The sequence below is a fragment of the Equus asinus genome, chromosome 6 (assembly GCF_041296235.1).
Source record: "Equus asinus isolate D_3611 breed Donkey chromosome 6, EquAss-T2T_v2, whole genome shotgun sequence".
Taxonomy (NCBI): domain Eukaryota; kingdom Metazoa; phylum Chordata; class Mammalia; order Perissodactyla; family Equidae; genus Equus; species Equus asinus.
Window position 1 is genome coordinate 95,609,296 of NC_091795.1, and position 24,856 is coordinate 95,634,151.

Here is a 24,856-nt window from a genome sequence, read left to right on the forward strand (position 1 = left end):
TTTGTTGCAGCTGAGAAAACACCTGGTCAGGAAGGCAGGGTAAATAACCCAGCAAACCCTGGCTTCCCGGGAACAGCAGAGTTTTCTTGAGGAATGTAAGATTACCCGCAGGTCTCCAGGGAGGAATTAAGAGTGTGTTTTGGTCATCAGATACCAGAATCTGGTGTCTCTGTATTCAGGGAGAAGTCTCAAGTGGAGATCCTGGAGAGGTGGTTACCTACCCTCCAGAGGACAACAGCATTCTAAAGAGACTGGGAACAAAAGGAGGGACCCCTGAGTCTTAAATGGAGATGGCATGACTGCCTTTTGCTGGTAAAGCAGGTGGTTTTTTAAAGTGCTTTTGAATTCTTCTGTTATAAGTAGCAGATATAGAGATGGTTTCTCATTGACAGAGCTCAGTTCATTCTCCCTGGTGAGGTCTGGCAATCTCTTCTTGCCACCAATACTTCGCTAGATATGGGCAAGCTTCTGATTTTCTGGACCTGTATTAGGACTTTGCCTCCCACAGATACAATGTTTCCATGCTAGCCTGCAAAAACCTATTTTAATTGACAGACCCTCCAGCCATTGAGGAGCAAGGAGGCCGACAGATTTTCTTCCTCCAAAACAGCTATAAAACTGGATGAACTTGTCAAAACCATTTTAGGGTGCTGGAAATTGACCAAAAGCAAACACAATTTCAGAACCATTTATTCATTTAAAAACTGCTGACCTTTGAGTAAGAACAGTGGGACTCTGTGGTGTTCTTGCCTGAGGTTATCTCTTTTCCTCATTCCTTGGCAAAGTAATTCTACTAGTACGGGCTGGCCATGAAACGGAAGCTTTGATACCGATGGCAACTGACTTGATTTGGAGTGGAGGGCAACCTGTGCAGTGGCTAACAGAGAATGCCTCCCACTCTTCTATCCTGAGTATGTAGGCCATATGTTGAAAGAGCAATCCTGGAAATGAGAGAGCCATAAAGGGACTTGGGAAGATCTCCACATGACCCTGGCTGACTAGAGGCTGCATCTGTGCACAGGAGAGGCCTGAGAGGGCCTGGGGGAGAGTGAAGACTAGGGCATACGTGAATACTGCTGGACTGTTGAATGAACTCTCCAGTCCACACAGAGATGGATCGACAGAGGGCAGAAGCCTCATTGGCTGAAGGTGTGTGAGCACAAACTCTGACTAATCATTGGCTGGCCACTGAGATATGTAGATACAGGGGTGACCACAAGAGCAAGGTTGAAAAATAAAGCCAAGAACTTGAAAAACTGAGCAGACACATCAGCTGCTACATATCACGAGTGAGAGAGGTTCAGCAGATTAAGTCCTTGCTAAAAAACAAAAAAAAACCCAGCACAACAATGCTCAGCAAGAAAGAGACAATCAAAATTGAGTTACTGTATTACTTAACGTGCAATTTAAAAAAAAAAATCAGCAGAAATGGGAAAAAAGCAGTCAATTGAAACTGTCTCTAAGTGGACCCAGATATTGAGTTCACCAGAGTTCAAATAAGCTATTAGAAATATGTTCAAAGAATTAAAAGAAGATATGATGACCATGACTCAACAAATAGGGAATATCAGTGAAGAAGTAGAAACTAATAAAAAGAACCAAATGAAAGTCCTAGAGTTGAAAAGTAAATAACCAAAATGAAAAATTTACTAGATGTGCTACCTAGTCATTTGTGATGGCCAAAGAAAATATTAGTAAACCTAAAAATGGAGCAATAGATATTAGTGAGTCTATAGAACAGATATAAAGAATACTGAGGAAAGATAAACAGAACAGCCTTGGACCTATGGGACATCATCAAGTATACCAACATATGAGTAATGAGTGTTCCAAAAGGAGAGTAGAGAGAGAGAGGGACAGAAAAAGGATTTGAAGAAATAATGGCTAACAGTATCCCAAATATGATGAAAAACATTAAACTAAAGATCCAAGAAGCTCAGCAGATCCCAAGAAGGATAAACAAACAGATCTTCACTAAGATGCATTATAGTCACACTGTTGAAAGGCAAAGACAGTGAGAACATCTCGAAGGCAACGAGAAAAACAGCTCATTACATACAGAGGAACAATACAATTTTTATCAGAAACAATGGAGGCCAGAAGGAAGTGGAATGATATATCTTAAATGCTGAAAGAAAAAATTTTCAACCATAAGTTCTGTATCCAGCAAAGTTGTCCTTCAGAAATGAAGATGAGATAAAGACGTTCCCAGATAAACAAAGACCTCTGCCGTACAAGAAATTCAGAAGGAAGTCCTTCAGGTTGAGAGGCAGTGTAACAGGTGGTAACTTGAATGCACAGGAAGAATTGAAGGCTCTGGAAATGGTTAATATGGGGGTAAATATAAAAGATGGTATACATATAAATTCTCTTTTCTTAATTTCTTTCAAGGACATAAGGCTATATAAAGCAATAATTATAACACTGTATTAAGATTATAACATATATAGATGCCATACATATAATAATAATAGCACAAAGAATGAAGGAGAAAATGGAGCTGTATTGGAGCAAACTTGCTGTATTTTATCAGAATTAAGTCAGTATCAATTTGAAATAGATGGTGATGAGACTCATATTGTAATCCTTAGAGCAATAACTAAGAAAATAACAAAAAAGTATATAGTGAAAAAAATCAACAGAAGAATTAAAGTAGTACACTACCAATTTTTTTTAAGTAAAAAGGCAATAAAGGAGGAACAGAAAAGACCAGAGACATATTTAAAACAAATTGCAAAATGGCAGATTTAAATCTAACCATGTCTATATTTACATTAAATGTAAATCAAAAGATAGATTGGATTAAAAAAAAGATCTAACCATATGCTGACACTCTTTAGATGAAGAGACATAAATAGCTTGAAAGTAAAAGAGTGGAAAGGATATATCTTGTGAACAGTAACCAAATTAAATGCTGGGATGGCTACAAAAAAAGACTACCAGAACTAATAAACGAGTTTGGCAAAATTGCAGGATACAAGATCAGTATACAAAATCAGTTATATTTCTGTATATTACAAATAGTCCAGAAATGAAAGTGCAAAACAGTTCCATTGACAGTAGCATCAAAAAGAATAAATTTAGTAAAAGAACTACAGGTACACTTGAAAACTATAAAACATCGCTGAAAGAAATTAAAGAAGATTAAATGGAGAAGTATTTCATATTCATCAGTTGGAAGACTTCTTATTGTTAAGATGGCAGTTCTCCCTCAATTGATCTACAGATGCAATGCAATCCCTAACAAAAATTCCAGGAGGCTTTTTTAAAATAGAAATTGAAAAGCTGATTGTAAAGTTTATGTGAAAATACAGAGGACCTTGAATAACCAAAACAATTTTGAAAAAGAAAGCAGAGTTGGATTTACACTATCCAGTTTCAAAGTATCCTAATTGGTACAATAATAAAGATGCTATGATGATGGTGTAAGGATAGACATATAAGTCATTGAAACAAAATAGTCTAGAAATAAATCCTTTTATTTATGGTCAGTTGATTTTTGACAGAAGTTCCAAGGCCATTCAGTTGGGAAAGGATGGTCTTCTCAACAGATGGTGCTGGGACGACCGGATATGTGAAGAAATGAACCTAGACCCTTACCTCACACCACACATAAAAATTAACTGAAAATGTGTATCTTAGACCTAAATGTAGCAGCTAAAACTGTAAAACTTCAGGAAAAAATATAGGAGGAACTCCTTATATCTTTGGGTTAGGCAAAAACTTCTTAGATATGACACCTAAAAAATGGTCCATTATAAACAATCAATTAATTGTACTTCATCAGAATGAAAGAAGCCCAGTTTTAACCTGGGCTTAACCCTCTGTCAGCTTTGCTTTTTCCACTTAGCAGTTGCCAAGAAGACAGAGGGAAAGGAACCAAGTAGACTCAGGATGGCTCTTCAAAGGACACTTTTAAGAAAATGAAAAGACAAACCACTGGGAGAAAATATTTGCAAAACATCTATTTGGTACAGGACTTGTATCCGGAATATATAAAGAACTTTTACAACTCAGTAGTAGCAAGACAAGCAACCCAATTTAAGAATGGGGAGTGTGGGGCTACAGTCAACAAGTGCTTGTTAACTATCCAAGCACCTGCTTGGTGCTGTGATCTGTTCTAGGTGTTGGGGGAGTAGCAGTGGAAAAGACGCACGAAGCGCCTGTCTTCCTGGAGTTAACGTTCAAATGGGTGGAGACAGACGCTAGGCAGGTAAACAAATATACAAGCAAGTTACTTCAGAGAGTGATAGGACATGCTATGAATGAAATATCATGGGTGCTATTTTAGATGCGTTGAGAACTAAATGATAACAAATGAGCCAGCTATTGACGGAACCAGAGAGAGTGCACTGCAGGCAGATGGAGGAGCCTGTGCCAGGCTCTCTGGAGTTGGGCGTTCAGTGTATTCAGAGACCAGAAACAGATCTAGTCTTGCTGGTTCCTGGTAAACAAGATTGCCAGTGGTATGAGATGAAGTCAAAGAGATGGGCGGGGCCAGATTGTAGTTTTAAGTGCAATGGGAACCCACCAGGGAATTTTAACTAGGGGGGCATATTTTGTTACACTCTTACTGCAGTTGCTCTGTGTAGACAGAATTGTTGGAGAGTAAGAGTGGTAGGCAGCAGGGACGTCAGACAAGATGTTGGTTTAAACGAGGAGGGCAGCAGTGGAGCTAGAGAGAGGTGGAGAGGTGTGGGATGTGTTTTAGAGGTAGAAGTAGTAGTAGGATTGGATTGAAGATTGGTTGTGGGGCATGAAGAAAAGGGAGGAATCAACTTTTTCTGGCTTGAGCAGCTGGGTGGCTTGTGTTATTTATGACATGGGGAAAGCTGAGGGAGAAACACCTTCTTGGTCAAGAGTGCTTTTGTGGCCACGTTAAGATTGAGACGCCGGTTAAACCTTCATATGGCAATGTCAGGTTGGCAGTCAGACAAGCTTGGTGTTCAGGGTAAGGGCTCTCAAGCCTTAGAATTACATGACATCATCTAGGAAAACATGTAAACATGAAAGAGAAGAAGACCGAGGCTTAGTTTAAGCTGCCTGTCTGAAGTCAGGCGGCTAGTAAGAGATCAAGCCAGCATTCCAACCTGTGCTAGCCTTTATCCAGAGCCAACTTTTATGTTGTCTTGAGACACCCTAATTTAAATACTTGACTTTTTCTTCTTAGTTTGTATAACAAGCATGTTATGAAAAGAGTTTTTTCCCCTTGGAAATCCTTAGCACTTTCTTTCACATCCTCCACCTTAGCTAAGAACTTACTTGCTCATGCTGTTTAATTGTTCTTCTGACTTCCAGACTTTCTCTCTTACCCTCTGTCATATATATATGGATTAGTCTCTATTATTCTCCTAAAAACTATTTCATTATATTACTTCTTTGCTCAAAAACCTTTGAATGCCTACTGGAGAATAGCCAAAATACTCGTTCAAGAAATTCATGGTCCTTCAGAGTACTTCGAACCCTATTTTACCAAGTAAGCTTATTTCCTGTTGTTTTTTCCCAGTTTTTACTGGATAGGTGTCATGCTGGCCACCGCGTGGTATGCTGACTCTTAGCTTTACTCATTCACCTCCACTGGGAAGCCTCACCTTCTCCGTGTCACTGCTGCTCTGTTTGGAGCCTTCACTTAACTTCTCTGGGCTGTAGTGATCTTTTCGCACCACTTCTGCTCTGCCACTTACTCATCTTCTTGGTACCATGCACTCTCACACACACCTGTCCCACACAGTGGAACTTTACAGAGCGCCTTCTCTTTGCCAAGCTCAGTGCTAGGCACTCAGGTGCTCAGATGTCTGAGATCTTTGAGGAGCTCAGTCTGGGGAAGGGTATGGACATCTAAGATACCAGTTTTAACAAAATGTGTTAAAGATATTCCGGACAGAACACTGTGGACATATTGAGACAGGAGTGACTGGCATTTAGATAGCTAATCTTATAAAACCCAGCTTTGTTAGATACAATTGGCTGTCAGACATTGTGACTAACATCCCTGACTTAATGGCAGGTTCTTGAAATGGAGAAGTTATCTTACTGTTCTTTCCCTTCTCTCTGTAAAAGGCACGTGTGTTGAGTCCAAGTGACATCTTTAACAAACCAACTCTAGGAAAAGATGAGACACGTGGTCTTAAAATGTGAAGAGTGGCTGCTGTGTCCCTTTAGGAGGGTATGTTTATAAACGGGGCGACAGTGGAAGGAGGCCTTAGACTTGGTTCTTAGGGAGCCCACTTGGCTAGAAGGTTGATTTCTCACCTATTGGTTATTTGAGGATAAACTGAGCTATTAATTGTAATACTTTAGCAGGAACAGTTTATCTTAGAATGTGTTTTTGCATACAAAGTAAAAAGAATGAAAAATGTTAAGCATCACATTAATTAAAATTCTGTTAAATTTATAACTAAATCATTAGAATAAAATTCAGGGAATTATCAAAAAGATTTTAGAAACACAATGTCTTGATAATAGTTTTAAGCCTAAAGTTTGGGACTTCCAGGGAATTGTGGCAGATTAAGCACACACGTTTATGTGTGCTTTCTTCTAAAGCTCCCCGTAAATGGTAGTAAAATGTCAGAGGTGTCAGCTCAAAGATGGAAGACTGGAGCTGTCAGAAGAGAGCTGAAACCTGAAGTGCTTGCAGAAGATGGTGCTACTGAGGATCGACCCACTCTGTCCTGCTGAGTCCAGGGGTAAATCCGAGAACCAGCCTGACGGCCCCTGGAGAGCAGAGCTCCCGCCTGGGGAGCGCGGGGCTGCACATGGCTCTGTCATGTTGAGCTGTGTGTGCCCTTTGACTCTGACACTCTGTGCGTGTATGACTTGCATAAAAATAGAGATGAAAGGAGAGAGGAGCTCACTTTGGGGTGCTGATTTTAGAGTAACAGCATGCGTTCTTAGGGCACTTGCAGATGCCATTGCATAGAAAAAGGATTCTTATGCTTGCCTTCTGGATAATAACCACTTAGTGAAGATGGACAAACTGGATTAACCATAAATGTTTTTTACTAGGAAACATGAATAATTTGTAAGCAGTCATAATTCCAGGGCTTTCCTGATTTTATTAGACTTAAGATCCTGTTTTGAAACATACCCTGAAATAGAACATTCTTAGTTTGTTTTCTTCATTTCGTTCACTCATGGGTTGACAAATTCTTATTATGCCTGATAATTATATTTGTATTCACATGACTGTTGTATTTTTAGTGAAAAAATTTTGCATATGTGCATTTAGTATTTTAACAAATTGTCTGTCTGGTTAGTTAGTGTCGTGAGTGTGTAGTTCTTCTGGTTACTTGTTAGCAAAGTCTGTCTTTAAGATCCTGTAAATTATTTATTGAGTACTTTTCAAATTATATTTCTCATTAGTGCCATCTTTGGGGTTAACTCTAATGTGTGTCCCCCCCCAGTCAATATTTAATTTTTAGTCCTTGGCTTATGTTTATTGCTATTTAGGTGAAAAATAGAAAGTCTAGCTAGATTGGGTGAATTGTAGTTTTGGCTGTTTAATCTGAGATGTTTTATTGTAGAAATGGGCATTTGTAATTGTGGACAGAAATTGTGGAGTTGATTTTGAGAGGCGTGGGCTTGAGATGTAGCTTTAGAGAAGTATTTGCTTAGAGGGATTTGTAAACTGAGTGGAGTCTCTCTCCAAAATTACTGCACCATACCTTAGAACATGCAGGGTTGTGTGGCCAGTAGAGGGAAGGTTTGCAGACACCAATGTGTATAAAACTTGACCCCTGACTTAAGGGCTTTTATGACCCACTAGCAGCTTTAACCTGGGCTTAACCTTCTGTCAGCTTTGCTCTTTCCACTTAGCAGTGCCAAGAAGACAGAGGGAGAGGAACCAAGTAGACTTGGGATGGCTTAACAGGAAATAATTACAGTCGTTCCTCAGTATCCACATGGGATTGGTTCCACGATCCCCACGGACACCAAAATCCATGGATGCTCAAGTCCCTCATAGAAAATGGCCTAGTATTTGCATGTCGTGCACCCACATCCTCCCGTATACTGTAAACCATCTCTAGGTTACATATAATACCTCATACAATGTAAATGCTCTGTAAGTAGTTGTTATATTGTATTGTTTAGGAAATAATGACAAGAAAAAAAGTCTCACATGTTCAGTAAGGTGCAGCCGTCATAGGCGTTTTGATCTGTGATTGGTTGAATCACAGATATGGAACGCTGACTGTCTACAAGAACAAAGTTGTCTTCAAAGTGAAATGGAGCCCTGTTTCAGCAAATTAATTAATGCAGAAATAGCACCAATCGAAAAGCGTGACCAGCTTGAGACAACACTGATGGTAACTAGCTTATCCTTCTCCCAGATTGCTGGAATTCCAGTGATCTGTCGTCTGCACTGTGACGGGCGCTTTGTTGCCAAGTTTCTCTAAGCTCCAGCAATGTTCTGATTTTATCAGTCTGTAATAATTCTTTTTTCCTTGATTGTAATCAAAATAAAAGTTGATGTAAATGTGTATCATTCATCCAGTAGAACCAGAGAAAGAACTTAATTTTTTTTTTTTTTTAATTAAATCCTGGGGCAACGAGAGTTCTTGAAGAAACATGGATTTTATTCTAGGTGTGGTGGGTGGCTGTTGGGAAGCCTTGAGCACTCTGGAGTATTGTGTTTATTAGTAGACTAGGAAGGGAGGTCTGGAGGAGGAAGGCTGTTACAGTGGTCCAGGCCTGGATCTGTCCCAGTGGGAATTAGGCCAGGGCTTATTTTGAAGATAGAGTTGGATATGGATGTGAGTCACGTATGATGTAAGATATGAAGATAGATTTGAAGATTTTGAATATGGGGTCTGAGTCATAAAGATATGTCAAAAATCTTTTGGGCAAAGCAACTGGGTGAGAGATGGTGCTGTTTACCAAGATAAAGACAAGGGAAAGGGTTGTTTTGGTGGGATCAGGATGTCTATTTTGAAGATGTTAAGTTTGAGATGCTCATTGGGAAACCAAGTAGAGATGTTAAGCAGCTTCTTGGTTGTTTGAGTTTGGAGGTTAGGAGACATGTGTAGGCTGGAGATTTAGAATCTGGGAGCTATCAGTGTACAGTAGGTATTTAAAATCATGGGACAGGGTAGATCTTCTTGGAACTAAGTGTAAATGGAGAAGAAAACCGAACCCTGGAGCACCAGGAAAAGAAGGACTCTGTAAAGGAGATTGTGTAAAATTTGTGTACAATTATTTGTTTCCAAATATTTTTTAATCAACTTTAGGTATAATTTACCTAAAACAAAATAAAGCCACCAATTCACAGAGTTTGGACAAATGTATAGACCTGTGTAACTATCACCCAAATCAAGATGTAGGACATTTCACTCATCCTAAAAAGTTCCTTCATTTCCCTTTGTAATCAGTCTGGCTTTTGGTTGTCACGTGCAACCAACGATCTTCTTCTGTCACTATAGGTTAGTTTTGCCTGTTTTAGAATTTCACATAAATGGTACTATATACTATGTAATCTTATGTGTCTTGCTTTTTTTTAAACTCAGCTTAATTGTTTTAGAATTCATCCCTGTCATTGTGTTTATCAACAGTTTGTTCCTTTTACTGCTGAGTAGCCTTCCATTGTATGAATGTTTCATAGTTTGTGTGTCCTTTCACCTATTTATTATTGGACATTTGGATTATTTCAAAATTTGAGCTATTATGAATAAAACTTCTAAAACTTTCTTGCACAAGTCTTTTCATGACTGTGTTTTCTCTTCCCTTATGTAACAGGAGAGGAATTTCTGGGGCGTGGGGTCAAAGTATGTTTAATCATATAAGAAACTGCCAAACTTTTCCAAAGTGGTTCTACCATCTTATATATTCACTAGCAATGTATGAGAGTACCAGTTGCTTTACATTCCCATCAACACTTGGTTTTATCAGTCTTCAATTTTAGTCATTCTCATGGGTGTATAGTGGTATCTCATTATGATTTTAATTTAGATTTCTCATGATTCATGATGTCAAGAATCTTTTCTTGTGCTTATTGACCAATTGTATATCTTCTTTTGGGACATGTCTCTTCACATCTTCTGACTTGAATTTTATTATTTTATAATTCATTCTTTGTAAATTCTGGATATAAGTCCTTTGTCAGGTACATGAACTGTGAGTTTTCTCCTGATTGGTGACTTGTGTTTTCCTTTTCATAGTGATGACTTTTGAAGAACAGAACTTTTAAATTTTGATGAAGTCAGTTTGTCAATTTTTTATTTTATAATTTAAAGCTTTTTGTGTCTTTTCTAAGGAATCTTTACCTGCCATAAGGTTGTAAACATTTTCTTCTAGAAGTTTTATAGTTTTAGTTTTTATGCTTAGGTCAGTCATCCATTCTGAGTTAATTTTTGTGTGTGTTATGAGATAAGGGTTGAAATTAATTTTTTTCTATATGTATATCCATGTGTCCTAGCGCTGATTATTGCAAATACTATCTTATCTGTATTGAATTGCAATTCACCGTATGTGTGTGGCTTTGTTTTTAGACTGTTCTGGTCATTGGTCTGTGTGTCTAACCTTGCACGTGGCTTGCACATCTGAACACTAACTTTACTTTCTCCTTATTTTGCCTTCCCCTTCTGTCTGTATTCTCCACGACTGTTTGCTTTTCCTCAGTCTTGAAATCAGGTAGTCTTGAAATCTCGAACTTTGCTCTTCTCTTTCAAACATTGTTGGCTAATCTGTAGTCTCTGCATTTCCATATAATTCTTGAAACAACTTTAAAAATACACAGAGTACTGTACAACAGAAGGTGTACGAGCCAAGTCTTGGAAAGTGAAGTCAAGATTCGGCTGTGCAAGCCCTTCCTGAAGTTGGGCTGCAACCAAAGCCATCTGAGCGCTAGCATCTTGAGAAGTGAACGGTTTAACTTGATTTCAGCACATTAAATCAAATGCTCGTTTGTTAGTTTTCATCTTTATTCCCATCGGGTTTTTGAACATTTTGGTTATCTTACCTGTTTTCCTCATTTGGGGAGAATTCTTTTTCAGTTCTCAGCATTTCTAGTTCATTAATTCCCACGGTCCCTGAGCACTTTGTTTTTCCCTGAACAGTTTCTACTCCGTATCTGATATCTAAATGAATAGATATTTTAGATGTGATTTCTGTTTTGAAATGAGGCAATATTTCAACATTTGTTTTTTAATGAAGAGGCATGTTCTGCTCTGGGGCCAGCCTGGTGGCATAGTGGTTAAGTTTGCATGCTCCGCTTATCAAGCCATGCTGTGGTAGGCATCCCACATATAAAGTAGAGGAAGATGGGCACAGATGTTAGCTTAGGGCCAGTCTTCCTCAGCAAAGAGAGGAGGATTAGAAGTGGATGTTAGCTCAAGACTACTTTTCCTCAAAAAAAAAAAAAAAAAAAGAAATGTTCTGTTCTGGAACTCTTCAAATGTTGTTGATTTAATTTTGATATGAGTAATAATTGTATCAGGATGCTTTAGGCTGCAAAAAGCAGAAATCCCAGCTCATAGTGGTGTAATGTGTAAACCATGTAGAAAGATTACCTCTCAAAGCAAGAAGTCCTGAGGCAAGGCAGCTCATTTTGGTTTATTCAACAACTCAGTCTTAATGAAGGCATCAAAAAGTTCTGTTTTTTGTTCTGTTTAACTTTTCTATTTTGCCATCTTAGCATGCTGACTTTGTCCTTAGGCTGGCTACTTTTATAAGCTAAAGATGGCTGCCATGCTTACAGATACAACAACAGCAATTGTCATACTTTGTGTCTTTAAAAGTTTTAAAAGGCTTTAAGAAAAACCTTTCCGAAGCTCTGTTGTGTTTCACTGATTAGACCTAAGTTTTATGCCTACCCATAAACCCGTCAGTGGCAAGGAGTACAAGATCACAGAGATTGAATTAGAATGGTCAGGATCCCTATGTATCTAGCTTTTTTCTTTTCTTTTCTTTTTTTTTTTTTTTTGAGGAAGATTAGCCCTGAGCTAACTGCTGCAAATCCTCCTCTTTTTGCTGAGGAAGACTGGCCTTGAGTTAACATCCGTGCCCATCTTCCTCTACTTTATGGGTGGGATGCCTGCCACAGCATGGCTTGCCAAGTGGTGCCGTGTCTGCACCCGGGATCTGAACCGGCGGACCCTGGGCTGCCGAAGCAGAATGTGCAAACTTAACCACTGCACCACTGGGCCAGCCCCTGTATCTAGCTTTTGTAAGTGAGAGAAGCAGGGTTCAGAAATAAAGTAACTTTATTATGGTCACACATGTAGCAATGGGGCTGTTAAATTTAGGTCAGGTCTGTCTGGATTTTATTTGCATGTATATTTTCCACTTTGGAGGCATTCAGTGGAACTCATGCATTGACCGTAGCACTCACAATAATATTGTGCACCTTCGTATTAGCTTACATTTCTGCTTCCCTTGCTAGTATGTGAACTTGGGAAATCCAAGGCTTTCCCCATTGCCGTTCCCTGCAGTCTAACTCAAAGATAACAACAAAAGTTTTGTGTGCTTTGGTGTTAGTTAGGAATGCGTTTCAGTTACAGATAATAGGGAAAAAATAGCACTTCTTTCTGAATTGAATAAGAGTTTTTGAACACTGGAAGTATATTTCCTTTTTTGGGGGGGGTGCTATGCACAATGTAATGGCTACAATCATGATACACTTTCTAAGGTTTAATGTGCATTATTAGCATTTTTCTTCATTGCTTTAATTCTAATTCAGGTCAGCAAACTTTTTCCATCAAGGACCAGATAGTAAATATTTTAGGCTTTGAGGGTTGTACAGTTTCTTTTGCAACTATTCGGCTCTGCTGTTATAAGGCAGAAGCAGCCATGGGCACATGTAAACAAATGAGCATGAGGGTGATCAAATAAAATGTTGTTTACAGAAACTGGCGGTAGGTAAGATTTGTCTTACAGGCTTTAGTTTAAAGGGTCAAGAAGATTCAGAGTGTTTGCCTATTTCCATAGTGTCAATATTCCACCATGGTCCACTTAATGCTGCTGACCTGAAGTCTCTTAATGTGGACGTGGGAAGAGACGCTCCGTAGCTCAGCATCATATAGTATCCCACCACGCAGCTTTAGTAGATCTGAATAACCTCAAGAGCACAGAAAACAGCCAACGGTAAGAAGTAACTGGGAAGTGATGAGTTTTGAATATTTAATACCTTTGTTTGTAATATAATTTAATTTTATGTTCATATCATTTAATTTTTAATAATGGCTGATTTAACAACTAGCCTACAAAAATTCTTAAAAAATTAGCAGCTTTCTGGTGGGAATGCAAACTGGTGCAGCCACTATGGAAAACAGTATAGAGATTCCTCAAAAAATTAAAAATAGAACTACCATACGATCCAGCCATCCCACTACTGGGTATCTATCCAAAGAGTTTGAAGTCAGCAATTCCAAAAGTCCTATGCACCCCAATGTTCATTGCAGCATTATTTACAATAGCCAAGACATGGAAGCAACCTAAGTGCCCATCAGCAGACGAATGGATAAAGAAGATGTGGTACATATATACAATGAAATACTACTCAGCTGCAAAACAGAACAAAATCATTCCATTTGCAATAAGATGGATGGACCTTGAGGGAATTATGTTAAGTGAAATAAGCCAGCGAGAGAAGGATAATCTGTGTATGACTCCACTCATAGGGGGAATTTAAAATTATGGACTAAGAACAGTTTAGTGGATACCAGGGGAAAGGTGGGGTGGGGGGTGGGCACAAAGGGTGAAGTGGTGCACCTACAACATGAATGACAAACATTAATGTACAACTGAAATTTCACAAGATTGTAACCTATCATTAACTCAATTAAAAAAAAAAAAGAAGCAATCAAGAAAAAGAAAATTAGCAGCTTTCTTGAGCCGGTATGAACCAGATCTAGAACACTTCTGCAAGTGGTCGCCACGTGGGGCAATGCAGATCTGAACCTTTTTCAGGACCCTCAGCCGGCTTCTCCATGCGTCTCACAGGCGAGGGCTGTGTCTCATGCTGCGTCTGACCGCTGGGGAGGCTGGGAGATTGAACGCTTAGCCCTCTGCCCTCTATCTTCGAGGGAATCTAGGGAGAATGGAGGTGGACGTGCATATGGAGTGCCTCAACCCTACAGTGTCTACTACAGTTTTGTTCTAGAACTTTTTTTGTGATATATCAGTATATATTTATGTACATAAAAACACATATGTATGTAAATATAGGTCTGTATAGATTTTTTTGTACCTAAAATAGGATTACATTTTAAACATACTATTCTTACCTTACTTTTTTCACTTAACGCTGACTTTCATTGTGTGTACATAGAGATGTCTCCTTATTCACTGCTCCTGAATTCTGTAGTGTGGCTGTCTATTTTATTATTTCCATTTATTTGAACTAATACCATATTGGGGACATTTAGTTGGTTTTCCATTTTTGTCATTAAATACGGTGCTTTAGTGACTGTCTTTGTATGTATCCTTGTGCATGTTTGTGAATATTTTTACTTTTTGAGATCGACTCCTGAAAGTGAAATTGGCAGTTCAGAGAGTATGTACAGATTCTGATGTGCACTGCAAAATCACCTGCCAAAAGAAGGCTGTTTAAAATTTCATCCCTACAAACTGTGTTTAAGAGTGCATGTTTTCCCTACCCAAACTGGATATTTATCTACTTTTAAACTTTTGCCAATCTTAAAAGTGTTATCTACTTTTAAACGTTTTCCAATTATGTTTGACAAATATTATCCTTCTAATATGTGTTTCTGAATTGGTATTACTGTTTCCTATCATTCCTTATCTTGAATCTCATTTATTTTTCCAAATGGACTGGCTGTTAGAATTTTTTATTCTATAATTTGCTCATGCATATTCTCATCCATTTTTCTCTTGAATTCTTTTCTTGTTGATTTGTGGAATTTGTTTATTAGGGATATTAACCTACTATATATAGTAAGTAAATAGTTACTCATTTAATTTTCTGTCATATAGAAATGTCCAGTGTTTTTATAATAAATGTCAGACTTTATCTTCATGGCATTTATGATTTTTGTCATGCTTATGAAGGTTTTCCCATTCCAGGATTTTGAGGATATTCTTTTGTATTTTATTCAAGTACTTTTTATTGTCTTATTTTTGACATTTAGATCTTGTCATAATCTGACTGGATTTTTCTACGTGTGTGTAGTGTGAACTGAGAAACTATTTTTATTTCTGAAAGGAGAGCTAACTTTTTAACCTCATTTGCCTCATTCATCCTTCTCTCCCTAATTTTATATGCCAGCTTTATAATAAACAAAAACTTGCGTTTGTACAATGGGTCTAGTTTTGAACTTTCTTCTCTGTTCAGTCAGTCTTTTGATCTATTTCTGAAACAATACTACATTATAAATCACCATGGCATATTCTTTGTAGGATAGGGCAGGTCCTCCTCATCGTGTTTGTTTAGTTTTCCCCGAAGACCTTGAAAATCAGCTAGTCAGGTTTCACTAAAAGTATTGTTAAGATTTTGATTAGGATTATGATGCTAAATTTAGAGATTAGTTTGAAGAGAGTGGACTTTAATGTTATTTAAATTTTCAAAATAAGTCTACAGATAAGTTGATCCATACTAACACGTATAGCTCTTCTTTCCCCCTCAAAAACTTTCATATGCTTTCCTCCATGAATTAATAGTATTTTAAGGCCAATAAAGTACTCAGTATTTTGATAGGGTTTTTTTGTTGTTAAGGAAGCATCCTTTTCCCTTAGTTTACTGAGAGTTTTCTTTTTATGTGGAAACATTATTGAATTTTATTAAATGCTTTTTTATGTATCTGGTTTTTTCCTTTGACTCATCATTATGATTATATGTATTACTGATCTTCCTATATTGAATCATACTTGTATTTATCAAATAAGCCTTACTTGATCAAGGTGAGGTATTTTAAATTCCTATGAGTTTTAGTGCGCTCAAGTCCTAGTAAGGAATTATTTCAGTTCTCTACTGCAGTATGACGAACCACCCCAAACTTAGTGGCCTAACAACAATTTATTATTGTTTTTCATGGTTCTCTGTGTTAACTATACTCAGCTGGACAATTTTCGCTTGGAATCTTCGTGTGGTTGCTGTTAAATGTTGGCTAGGACTGCAGTCATTTGAAGTCTTGACTACTTGACATCCAGGATGGTTCCCTTCTACAGCTAGAGTCGATGTTGGCTGTTGGCTGGAGATCAGCTGGGATTGTTGACGGGAGCACTTACGTGTTGCCTCTTCATGTGGGCTGGGCTCAGAGAAAGCATGCTAAGGACAAGCATTCCAAGAAACCTTGGAGGACACAGCAAGACTTCTTATGACCTAGCCTTGAAGTTTCTGGAAGTCATTTCCATTGTATTCTCTTGGTAAACCAAGTTGTGAAGTCCAGCCCAGATTCAAGGGAAGGAGAATTGTATTCCAACTCTTGATATGCAGATCTACGTGTGCAACAGGGAGGATTGTTGTTGGGGGCAGTGATCTTTGGAGATAGTCTGTCCTCTGGTCCCTACAATTCACATAAATCCTGCATAAAAAATACATTCACTTCCTTCCCAAGATCCCCAAAGTCTCATCTTGTTATGGCAGCGAGCTCAAGATCTCTATCTTGTCATTAGTATGGATGAGGCTTCTTGGGTGTGGTTCCTCAAGTACAGTTTTTCTCCATCTGAGGACCAGTAAACTAAAGGGGCAAATTTTTGGCCTCTCTAATACCTGATATACAAGGGTGAACAGTGATAGGATAACTGTAGTAGACACTTCTGTTAAAAAAGGAGGGGAATGGAAGTCACATAGCAATCCCTGCCCCACAGCAGTTGTGAAATCCAGACAGACATGTGTCATCAGTTCCTTGATTAGGGCCCAGACCCAGTCCCTGTGAGTGGTTCTCTGTGGCTCTTGCCTTCACCCTCTGGGCTCTTGACTCCACACCTTCCTTTTTCGTGAGAAATAACCAGATTTTGCGGTTGAACAGCTTTCTTAGCCTGCTACCTACCAGTAGATAGTTGTGAATCTAAGGCTCTCTTTTCATTTTGAACCATTTCTCCCTTTCAATCCAATCTCATATAACTCCTTTAAAAAACAATGTGGGCTTCCTGTGTATCTAACTATAATCCTCCTGCATTAGACGGAAGCTACACCCACGGATCTCTTTTCAACAGTCCCCTTTTTGCACTGGTCTGAAAGTGCTGCAGGGTAACACCATCGGGATTCTTTAAAAACGTCCTTGTCTAGCAGAGAGTCTAAGAGGCATACGCTTAAGATTCTTAGAAACTCTTTTTTTTTTTTTCCTCAGAGATTCTATAAAGCTGTGCCCTTAAAACTTTCTGAGGTGTCATGAGAGAGTACCCTTGACTTCTCTTTACCTTGACTTCTTTAAGAATATTCTGCTGGGGGCTGACCCCATGGCAGGTGGTTAAGTTCTGCTTCAGTGGCCCAGGGTTTTACCGGTTTGGATCCTGGGCGCAGACATAGCACCGCTCCTCAAGCCGTGCTGAGGCGGCATCCCTCATAGCAGAACTAGAAGGACCTACAACTAGAATACACAACTATGTACTGCGGAGCTTTGGGGAGAAGAGGAAAAAACAAAAAGATTGGCAACAGATGTTAGCTCAGGACCAGTCTTTAAAAAAAGAGAGAATATTTTGCCGCCTAGAAAGACTGTCCTGAACCCTTTCTATTGTTCCTAAATTCTGCTCAAAAACTGAACCCTTTTTATTTTTTTAGTTCATCTCCCTCTATCCATACCTTGTTATGTGTACCTAAAGGAAACCTCTTGGCACTTATTATTAGGTATATTTTCTATTTTCCATGTTATGGTAGAAAACAGTATTACCCAGTTTCTGCCCCTGTGTAACATGAGTTGCCTTTCTGTAGCCTCCAATTAGAATGTCTTTACTGCCCTTCAGACTTCACTAGCAATGTCCACAAGACCTCTTCTGCTTCTGCCTGCCACCCAGTCCTAAAGCCACTGTGTGTTTTAGGTTTTTGTTATGGTAGCACCCTATTTTCACTTACCAGCTTCTTTTCTGGTTATGTCACTACATCAAAACCTAGTGGCTTAAAACAAATTGTTATATTATTTTGCTTATGATTTTATAGGTCGGGAATCCAGGAAAGCTTCAACTAGATAGATATGTCTTTTTCATCTGACATCAGTGTTTTCACTCACACTTCTTTCAACTGGGCGCTCCTTCTCCCTCCTCGCTGCTCTCTCCCCCTCCCTCCCTGCTCCCTGCCACTTTGTATCTCATCCTGCAGACCCTCTCCATGGGGTGGTCTCAGGATAGTCACGCTTCTTTTCTGACAACCAGCTTCCAAAAGGCAAGAAGTAGAAACCGCCAGGCTAATTATGGGCTGTGCCTGGAACTAGCAAAGTGTTACTCCTGCCGTAACCCGCTGGTCAGTGCAGGTGAAGGGCCAGCTCGGATTCGAAGTGGATAGAGAAGGAGACTGTTCCTCTTCAAGAGGGAGCAGAAGAGCGTATGAACTGGGAGATATTGTTGCAGCCATCTTTGGAAAATACAATTTGCCACATACTTTTAGAAATCATTTTAAGTTGGATTTGTCAGCACTTTGTGTGTGAGTATGCATATGTCCTACTTTATCAGGTATAGCTATCAAGAATATAATAACTTTGTAAAGTATTTGAATTAGGACGCTTTCCTCCCTTTTTCTTTGCTCAGGAGTAATTCAAGTAGATCAGAATTACCTATTTGTCTAAAGTTTGAAAGAACTCTTTCATAAAACGACCTGAATTGTCTACATGAGAAATTTAAGATTTTTAACTTAGCCAAATATATTGGGTTTTTTTTAACGATTGATTTCTTCTATACTATATATGTTTAGAAAGTCCTTCCCCAGTTTGAGAATATTTCAATATTTATTCATAGCTGCTATGTGTTTTTTTTTTATATTGTATATATAATTCTTTAATCCACCTAGAACTGTTTAGATGAAGGGATGGCTCCCTTCCCCACCGAAATTGTTCAACTAATTACGTGATCATCCATCCATTCCCTCTAGTTTGCGTTGCAGCCGTCGTTTTATGCAAGGTTATGTGTTCTAGAATCTGATTCTGGGTTTCTGTTCTATTGATATGTAAGTTCTTTTCCCCATAGTATATTTTTAATTATTGTAACTCTGTCACAAGCATCTTAAAATTGTGAAAATCACTAAATGTCCATGCCTATAAAACGTGAGTAAATGCTACGTGATCCACACTAAGGATGTATGATTTTAGACTATTGAGGACAAGATTTTAAAATCCTATTAAGAATTTGTTTAATGTATATTTTAACCAATATTTTTGTGCTAAATTTTGCTTTCTAGAAAGGAAGAATATATACAATAAATACCAATATTTACAGTTTTTTGCTTGTGAGCATGACTTTCAGGTATATAAGGTGTATGGAGGTCTTTCATAAGGAAAAAATGAGTAAAGGCAGTAATGAAATGCATTTGCCATCAAAGATGGTACAAAATTCAAGCAAACTGAGGCAGATACTAGAAAAAAGTTTTTATAATTTATTGAAGAAAGCTATTTGTGGAGTGGATCTAGTAATAATTTTCAAACCATACCATATAGTTAATAAAGGAATTCAAAATGTATTCTTTAACAAAATGGATCTTTTATTTTCACTAATCTGGCTTACTTTTGTTTTCCAGGTACTGTTTTCTGTTTGCTTTGGGATACCTCACAGTGTGCCAAATTACGAGAGTCTACATCTTTGATTATGGACAATATTCTGCTGATTTCTCAGGGTAAGATTAACACTTTGATTCAGTAGCATGTTTTATCTATTCTAACATGTTGGTTAAGGGACAAAATATAGTTGCATTTAATAGTTCAAATGAAAAGCTATCTTAGCTGAAAATTTTATGACTAGAATTTTTCTTCTTGTGAAGTGGTCTTTTATAGTGCTCTATAAATTGCAAAAATAACCTGTGCTTTTAAATTGACTTATATAAAATTTCTAAATAGATAGCAGTTAAATTTGTTATATGTCATTCTGATACTGAAAGCGTTTCCTAATTCGGATAGAAATGTCTGCAGTCATTTGTAAGTATTGCAGATCAGCCCCCCTTGAGCCTGCGTCCTTGCTGCCCTTTCTTTGTTGTTCTGAGTTCCTCTTGTACTGTCACTCACCAGCTTCTGTATAAGATCTGATCACTGGTTCTTGCTTCTTAGCACCACATGGGGCTTTCTTTTGACCACAGGTCTTTGGACTAGCTTGGTCAATCTGAATTTCCTGGAGAAGACACTTGAGCATTTACTTGACTCCTATGCGTTTCACTTCTGTGGAATGCTATACATTTTCATATGTAGTATTCAACTGAGTAATGGAAATAACTTCTGGCTTTTGTTCCTTCAAAGGGGATTTAGTCCTTCCCTGGTACTGAATGGGTCTCTTTGTTCTGTAACAAAACTGATTGAATATCTGTTATGAGATAAATGCAGTCCAGGTCTTTAAGAACTAACTTGCTCACCGTCTTTATAGAGGGACATCTGCTAACACCTGGATACCAGGTCAGGAAGTTGAAAATAAACCTCTCTATTCTTTATGTCAAGCCTGACAGCTTTCTCTGTTGAACAAGATACAGAAAACCTGCTTTTAAATCAATCCACTCATTGGGACAGGATAAATAATGACCAATAAATCCAATGTAAGGATAAGTAAAGTAGAAAAAATAATACAAAACAAATCATGACATCTATAAAAAAAATTCTTCAACCGTAGAAATGGACCAAAGTTCTGTGAGCTTAGAGAAAAATCACTGGTATGAGACGAGATAATTTTAGAAGATGAAATATCTTTTTCTCCTTAATGAGATTAAAGTAGATTTTACTTTTATTAAACAGGCTTAAAAAATAGGCTTGGATGAAAGGAGATTGCATCCAAAACAACAAACCAAACCAAACCAAAACAAAACTGATTAAATACACTAAAAAATATAGTTAGTCAAATTAACAATTTATTGAATAGAATTGAGAAATGCACCTGGAATTCAGAAAAGGAAGACAGAGGATGGCAATCTACCTTATACATATAAGGAATTCTTGAAGAAAAAGAGCTAATCAGCAGAATCAATAAATATATTGGGCCACTGTGTAAATCTTAGTGAACTTGAAGAAGTAACCCAGGTTGCATGTTGTCATCATAGTATAATGAAAGCAGGAACTAGTTCTGTAAGTTTAAAAGAATCAAAATCACTTAGAAAATTCAATCTTCCTGAGAACAGGGACCACACTGGTCTTGTTCGTCTTAGTATCCTTAGTGCTTAGCACATAGTGGCATTAAATAAATACTTATTGAGTCAATACTAATACTTCAGTAAAAAAGAAAGTAGAAAATATAGCGAGAAAAATGGGGAAAAAACAGACACAATATAGAAAAACCTGAGCAATGTGGGCAAAGCTGTACTAAGAGATAAATTCATAGCTTTGAATACTTGCGTTATAATAAATGAGAACTAAATTAAGCATTTAGTATAAAGTAGAAACAAAAAGAATACTCGTGACTAATTCACCTTGTGCATGTTGCTAACAGAAATATTAATATTAGCAACTAAATGTTACAATGTTGTAAAGTCACAAATTTTCAAATTGACTTCTGGAGTCATAGGCAAATACCAGAGGTGCTAAGCAGGCGAGGGTCTAGTCTCCAATCTTCAACTCACATCTGTCCTACATTTCTCATGTATATTTTGGGATTTCACATAGTATTTCATTAAAAAATATTGTGCTGCTTATATTTTTAAACCACCAGATTTAAAAAGTAATTTAACATAGCTAAATTGAATTTACTAATATGAACTGGTATGAGTACCAAATCTGTGTGATGCAGTATTTGCTGGATCCTTGTAACCCCTCTGGTTTGATCTTCATCATTACCTTTTTTATTTCCCTTATCTGCTGTTCTAAACTCTTGTTACTCTCTGGCTAGGGATGGCTAACTACTGTTAAAACAGCAACTTAATTTCAATGGCTTTAATAAAAGTTTATTTCTCATTCATGGTATAGTGCACTGAGGCGGGAGACTCTGCTCTGACCATCATTCAGGGAGCCAGGCTCCTTCTGTCTTGTGACTCCACCTCCTTCAGCATCGCTGGAATCTTCCTGATAAGTTGATGGGAGCGGGTGTTGAGTGTGAGCAAAGAGAGCGCATTTCTCCTCACCACCTCTGCTCACATTCTGCTCACACGGAAAAGACTGGTTACATGGCCCACAGATTAGAGGATAGTTTACATTAAGAGCAAAATGCATGTTCAAAAACAGTTTTTTGTGACATGGCTTTAAGTATTTTGCTGATATTTAAATTTTATTTAAATATTTATGTAGAAGAAAAACAACGTAGTATTTTAAAAACGGACAACCTGATATAAAACTCCCAGTTTAATGTGTAATTTTTATCCATTGGATAAAACATTTGACCATTTTATCCATAGGAGAAAACGTTTGACCATTATCAGTGAACTGATAAAGAGTATATAGAGACAAATTGGCTGAAGGAGACCATCCTGGCAGAACTAAGTTGAAGGACTCTTTTTGCTTTTTTTTAATGGACACAGGAGAAAAAAGAAGCCATCTAGAGGCAGGCTCTCCCCTCAATGAAATATTTAGGCCTTTGGAAGCTTTGAGTGTGTGTAACACAGGAATGGAAAAGATCCTGACTCGATCCTAATTAGGGTAAATACGGTAGCCATTCGAAATGTTGGGTGTCTGAGGAAGGTAGAATTGGATGAAGTGACCCATCCTTTATGCTAAGCTGTCCTGTTGCCCTGAAGCTAGAAGCACAGGAAGTGAAGCCCGGCTCTTGCTGAGGAGATGTGGGCACTCTTCTAAATGGGGTGGTCTTACTTGCACGAGGCGTGGAAAACTGACATTGTGTGTGTATGTGTGTGTGTGTGTGTGTATAACTAAGTTCAAGATACATTTAAGATGTTGGTTAGATAAAAGGGACTCACTTCTTAATAGCAGTTTCTTTCTGCAGAAAGATGGACAAGCTACTGAAGTTATTAGCTTTTTCATGTTAGCCTCAGAAAATAAACACAAGACAAGTATTATGAAATAGCCTCCATTGGTATCAGCAATACCCAGTTAGAAAATATAATAGAAAAAGGATCCTCGTTTCAAAAGCCATAAAAACTATGAAATATCTGTGTATTATGTGTATATGTGTAAAAAGAAATGTACAGGACCTCTGTATAGAAAACTATATAACTTTAGGATATAAAAGAAGACTAACTGGAGAAATATCTTGTTTATTCAGATAGTAAAATTCAGTATTGTAAAGATGTTAATTCCTCTTACTCTGTAGGGGTAATGCAGTTCATGTTGGGGTTTTGAGGGAAATTAGACAAATTGATTGAAAAATTTCTCTAGAATAAGTGCTTGAGAGTGGTAAATTTGCTATAAAAACCTACTACGGTTTGAAAAGCAGCAGTCATTAAAATAGCATGACCGACAGAGGAATAAACAAACCAAGGAAGCCAGGGAAGAGAAGCAGACCCACGGGTCTGAGAAATAAATGTACAGAATAGGAATGGTGAGATTACAGGTCAGTGAGGAAAGCCCCTCTCAGTAAATGGTATTGGGACAGAAAAAAGAAAGGTAAATGCCTGCCTCTCATGCAGGTAAATCACCTGTAGATGGAAGCCAGACACATGGTTTGGCAGGAAGGTAGTACGTTCTGATTGGAATGTATGGATTTTTATGCTGCTGAAGGGATAGCTTCATGCACCCACCAAAAAGATATATGTGAAATAATTCTTCATTCAAATCAAGAATATATTTTAGAGCTAACCAGGTAGTATCAGATGCTCAGTGAATATTTAACCACTGGTTACTCCTACATGTTCATTCAGCTAAGATATCTGGAGCCCGTGCTGGCCGTTTTGCTAGGTGCCAAGTACTTCTGTAGGAGAAAGTCCTGTCCAGCATAAGAAGTGATAAGCTATTTGGTGTAACACTTCTTGCTCATCACTCCTTGGAGAAAGCCTTGTTCAAGTCGAGAGTCTAAGTTTAGACATCTCTTTGTACTCTATAAACTGAGTCATAGGAGGCCCTTGGCTATTCTTTATTATCCTTCTCTCATATTGCGCCCAGTAACTATGTTGTGAATAGGGTTGCTGTAAATTATTCAACCTGCTAAACCTTAGTGTTCCATTTATCCTGTTTCATCCTGTGGGAGTGTCTCCTGGCATTTGGTCACGAGGAACATTCTGTCCAGCAGCTGCTAATGTAGTTCAAGTTACCAAGAGTAAACAGGCATGGATCTGTCATGCGGTTTTTACTTGTCTGTTCCCCACCCTACCTGAGCCTTTCCCTGCTTTTATGTCTGTTCACAAAGTGGTGTGGTATAATGATATTTATCAGATCTGTGACGTTGATACCTGGCCCTCAGAGCCCTCCCTGGCATGCCTGCCCTCGCCCCTCACCCTGCCTCCCCCATTCTTCCTTCTTCCGTCTGATGCTAGAGCTGGAAGTAACTGCTTTCCTATCTTTATACTTTTGGTCATCTTATTCTCTCTGCTTGGAACACCCTTCTCAACCTTATCTGCATATCCAAACCTCCTTAATCCTAAAGGCCCAGATGAACTGACTCCTGTTTGAGGTGTTTTCCCCCCAATTTTCTCAGTTTGAAGTTCTCTCTCATCTCTCTACACAGTTCTGCAAATATCTCATTTGGCTCTTAACACTTTTTTTTGTTTTGTTTTTTGAGGAAAATTGGCCCTGAGCTAACATCTATGCTCATCTTCCTCTACTTTATATGTGGGGCACCTGCTCCAGCATGGCTTCATAAGCAGCATGTAGGTCCATGCCCGGGATCCGAACCGGTGAACCGGGGGGCCACTGAAGCAGAGCATGTGAACTTAATTGCTGTGCCACCCGGCCAGCCCTGCTTA

The 24,856-nt window shown here is 38.3% G+C and overlaps 1 protein-coding gene across 3 annotated transcripts in view; it reads left to right on the forward strand.

Moving 5' to 3' along the window:
• The window catches only part of MBOAT2 (membrane bound O-acyltransferase domain containing 2), a 127,043-nt gene that overhangs the window by 70,477 nt on the left and 31,710 nt on the right, over positions 1-24,856 (forward strand). For all 3 annotated transcript variants that reach the window (XM_044771914.2, XM_044771913.2, XM_070512638.1), the window contains one exon: positions 19,616-19,711. In XM_044771914.2, the coding sequence (XP_044627849.2) occupies positions 19,616-19,711 (96 nt within the window). The remainder of the gene's footprint in view (positions 1-19,615; positions 19,712-24,856) is intronic.